General features: G+C 59.0%; 3 protein-coding genes across 3 annotated transcripts in view; 2 read left to right on the plus strand and 1 right to left on the minus strand.

The window, feature by feature from the left end:
* Positions 1-154: 154 nt before the first annotated feature.
* Positions 155-577, minus strand: CHGG_05337 (uncharacterized protein; the record flags this gene model as incomplete). Its single annotated transcript, XM_001221431.1, has 1 exon — positions 155-577. One exon carries the CDS (start codon positions 575-577, stop codon positions 155-157), a length of 423 nt encoding a protein of 140 aa, XP_001221432.1.
* A 1,125-nt stretch (positions 578-1,702) lies between these two features.
* On the plus strand, positions 1,703-1,914 carry CHGG_05338 (uncharacterized protein; the record flags this gene model as incomplete). Its single annotated transcript, XM_001221432.1, has 2 exons — positions 1,703-1,745; positions 1,859-1,914. 2 exons carry the CDS (start codon positions 1,703-1,705, stop codon positions 1,912-1,914), a joined length of 99 nt encoding a protein of 32 aa, XP_001221433.1.
* Positions 1,915-2,952: 1,038 nt separating this feature from the next.
* Positions 2,953-4,053, plus strand: part of CHGG_05339 (uncharacterized protein) — a gene marked incomplete at both ends in the record, with an annotated part of 1,651 nt that continues 550 nt past the window's right edge. Inside the window, one exon of the mRNA XM_001221433.1 lies at positions 2,953-4,030. Within this exon, the coding sequence (XP_001221434.1) occupies positions 2,953-4,030 (1,078 nt within the window). The remainder of the gene's footprint in view (positions 4,031-4,053) is intronic.

The following is a 4,053-nucleotide window of genomic DNA, read 5'->3' on the forward strand; positions in this document are numbered from 1 at the left end:
CCGGTTTTTTATCCACATTGGCGGCGTTATCCAACAAGCAACGCCGATCCAACGCCGGCAACCAAAACCGGGCACATTCCCGGCGCACCGTCGGAAATTCCCCGTTGAACTTGACCACCACAGCCGCGTGCACCCTTGATCCTTGCCCCCCTCCCTATCCCGTTTCCGCTCCTTTGCTCCCTACACGGCCTTCAACGCCCCCAAACAACACCTCCATCCCCTTCTCGCACACAAGCGGATCCGACATCCCCCGCAGCGTCGGCCGTGCGCCGATCGAGCTGACGATGATATCCACCCCGCTGCCGCCGGATGAGGTAGTGGAGGGGTGGGTCAGGCAGGCGCGCAGGTCGGAGGGGTTGTGCGCGTTGCCGGTGATGATGTGCAGGTTGGGCGGGAGGGTGGTAGTGGTGGTGGTGTTGTTGTTTTTGGTGGTGGTGTTGGTGAGCTGGGCGGTGAGGTTGGCAGGGGTCCGGCAGAGGGCGATGCAGGTGTGGCCGGCGGCGAGGGAGCGGCGGAGCGCGGAGAGGCCGACGCCGCCGGTGGCGCCAAGGAAGAGGATTGTTTTTTGGGTGGTCATGATGTTTGTGGGTGTGGATGTTGGTGTTGGTGTTGTGTTGGTTGCAGTGTGGTGATGGGAGGGTTGTGGTATGGAACTATGGATCGTGCCGTATGGGTTTCAACTGCGGTTACGTGGCTGTTTTTATCGTGATGTTGGCTATGCTCGTACTGCCGGTGATGCCGTTTCTATTTTGAGATATATCGTTTCTGTTGCTGTACTCCAGTAAATGCTGTCCTCCAAAGTGAAACTGACACCCTCCCGGATGGGGGATGAAGCCCCTTTTTAAGGCCATCATCGGCGTCGTCGGCGGTGACGCGGACCGGAGCAACATTCAAAGAAATATGTCCATTTCCCACAACCAGAGCCTCGAGGGCGGGCTATGTCGTCAAATCTGGCCGAGTTCGACCTCCGAATCTTTGAATCTTCGGCAGTTTGCCAAGGAGTTCCTCCGCCTGTCCCCGGCCCTCCCCACCGTGGCTTTTTCAAGACATGGCTATTGGACGCCATGGTCTTTCCGGGGCCGACTTGGCAGACGCCACAGGACCAAAAGGATCTGCGGGACACGCACGCAATCGATCTTGCCTCGCCCGTCTCGGGGCAGGGGTTGCCCGGGTCCCCCAAGATCCCCTGCAGTGCCACGAGTGCCTGCGTGGTCTTGGTCTCCTGAACCTCCCCTAACCCTCAGACTTCAAAACCAAGCCCCCTGGTCCCTTTTGGGATGGTCCATTCTGCCACACGAGTCTCGCTTCTCCGCGTGTTTTTTTTTTGGCGGCGAGCGGCAGGGCTTCCGCGAGTGGGCATTTCCTGCATTCGACCGTGTTTGTCCCCAGTCAAATCTTCCCTAGCCACTGTGATTCGCCGCCCGGAATCCTCACGCGGAGCCCTTCAGAGACCAACAGCACCCATCCTGGACCTCTCAGGACTCCAGAACCGGCCGTCCAGCCCTATGCAGGAAAGTGGATTGCCTGTTTGGCCTTCCCGCAGAAAAACCCTTGCAGCCTTCGACTCCACGCCATCGAGCCGAAGAGAGGGGGTCGAGGGGTTCGAGGTTTGAGGGGGTGATGGCTATTACCTGAGTTAGCGTGGGATGCGCGTGGCCCTGACGCCCTTAGTCATGTCCAACTTGCCCGAGGTCATGTCCAAATGCGCCCGTCTCCCCGCGCGTGTGCTCTGGCCTCCCTCCCCGGTTCATTCCCTTCCCTGCAGAGAACATCCGTCTCACCAACTGAACCTGGCAAGCCTCCCTGCTGCGTGTTGGACTCAGGTTGGTTCGTTGGCAACCACGCTCGGTTCCGGCAGCTTGGGAGTGCGATGCTGTCCATGCCGATGCTCATGCCGCTGCCCATGTCCGATAAGATGAGTCTGCGGCACTGTGGCACCAATCTTTCCCCGCCAATCAACCCACGGATCCCCTCGGCAAGTGAGGTGGGTCATGAGGCTATGCTCGGGAAGCCGTGGCACTCGAGATAACGGCCCACGCAGGTGTGGAAGCCACGGATGCGCAATGCTCGCCCGGTTCGGGAGTCGGGGACCCTGGAATGGACACTTTGGACGTTTGTCGAGTCAAAGTTTGGCCAACCGACATGCCGACGAAGTGCGGTGTCTTAGCCCTTGGAAACTGACCATTCGAGAGAAACTTTCTGATTTGGAATACGAGTGGGAGTACTAATAGTACACTAGACACGGACGACTATGTACGGCCAACGGTGCCCGACTGCACGCATCACGCCATCCTTGCGTGAGTGCAGATGCTATTGCGGATACTAATAACAGTTGCGATGGCTGATCATAATGGAAGACCATTTTTTAGACTCCTCAGCCAAAGCCACCATCCTATTCTTGTCGTTACTTCCCATTCCCCTCCACTCCCCTCCCCCCTTCCCCCCCTACATACGGTCCACGGGTGGTTGGATCGATAGTACGGCCGGCAGTGCTATCGCTTGCATGAGGCTAACCTCGCAGTCTCGAACCCCAAATCACACCTCCAAATAGTCCTCGTGCCAATCACCATGCGTTATTGTCGCGCTGGGGAAATTGCCAATTTTGATCACGCTCATGTGTACCACTCCCACGGGTCCCAGCTATGTCCGTATAATAGACTTACGCCCTTACGTGGGGGGATAAAACACCCGGCCATACCGTGACCGTCGGACGCTGTTGGGGGCTTCGTTTGTACGACTTCAGCTCACCACACCTGCGCCAAGGTTTTCTTTTCTCTGCCCGCGTCTTCCTTGCGCCGCAGTCATGCAGGTAACAAACAACCATGACGGCCTCTCTTCTCACCTTTGGACTTCAAAACTACAGGACTCCTCCGAAAACACGCGGCTGCGGTCACAGCAACGGTGTCAACTTGCATACCTCGCAGCAACCTCTAGAAAGTCAACCACATAATAATGTCGGTCACCGTGCTCAGCTCGCAGCCGCGGGTATTATATCATTCGCTTACATGGCCGGAACCACCATTCTTACCATTCCCCAGCCTTGCCTCCGCCACGCTCCGGAACCTCAGCGCCCTTGAAGGGACCCAAACCGCCCACAAGCACACACCACGAAGCGGCAGCATGAGACTAACACGCCCCTCCGAAACCCGCAGGTTCGGGTTGCTGCAAATAGCCGGGGAGGTCCACCACATCCCCGAGCCCCTTGCGGACGCCGGCGGCGAGGCCAAGACGGAGTATTACTCGGGGGGCACGCTCGACGCCATCCTGTCCGAGATGGTGATCGTGGTGCCCTGCAAGGACGAGGAGGTGTCGGTGATCCGGGGCGTCATCTCGGCCATCCCGGCCCCGTGCCTGGTCATCCTGGTCTCCAATTGCCAGCGGGGGGGCGACGCCGACGAGTACGCCCAGCAGGTGGCCATGGTCAAGGCGTTTGGCGGCGAGCGGAGGCTGCTGCTGGCCATCCACCAGAAGGACGCCGCCGCCGCCGCCGCCTTCAAGGAGGCCGGCATGCCCGACCTGTGCGGGGCCGACGGGACAATACGCGACGGCAAGGGGGAGGGCATCATCCTCGGCGTGGCCCTGGCCGCGGCCTTGTGTCCGGGGCGTCGTTATGTTGGGTTTGTCGACGCGGACAACTTCCGGGCCGGGTCGGTGAATGAGTACTGCCTGGCTTTTGCGGCGGGGTTTGCCATGTGTCCTTCGTCCCGCGATCGAGAGGATACCATGGTTCGGTTGAAGTGGGCTTCCAAGCCGAAACTGCGCGATAATGGGCGTGTTGAGCTTGTGAAGGAGGGAAGGTGCTCCAGGATCGTCAACTCCTGGTTGAATAAACTGTTTGCTTCGGGCGACAAGCATGGGACCGAGGCTAGAAACACCAATTTTATCACGACGGGTAACGCCGGCGAACATGCCATGACAATGGGCCTTGCTCTGAAGCTGAGGATGGCGGCTGGGTACGCCATCGAGCCGTATCACTTTGTTGACTTGCTGGAGCGAGCTCATTTGTCTGTTTCACGAGTCACTCAGGGGAGTACGTGCTATGCTAAGAGCCAG

This window comes from Chaetomium globosum, genomic scaffold (assembly GCF_000143365.1).
Source record: "Chaetomium globosum CBS 148.51 scaffold_3 genomic scaffold, whole genome shotgun sequence".
Classification (NCBI taxonomy): Eukaryota; Fungi; Ascomycota; class Sordariomycetes; order Sordariales; family Chaetomiaceae; genus Chaetomium; species Chaetomium globosum.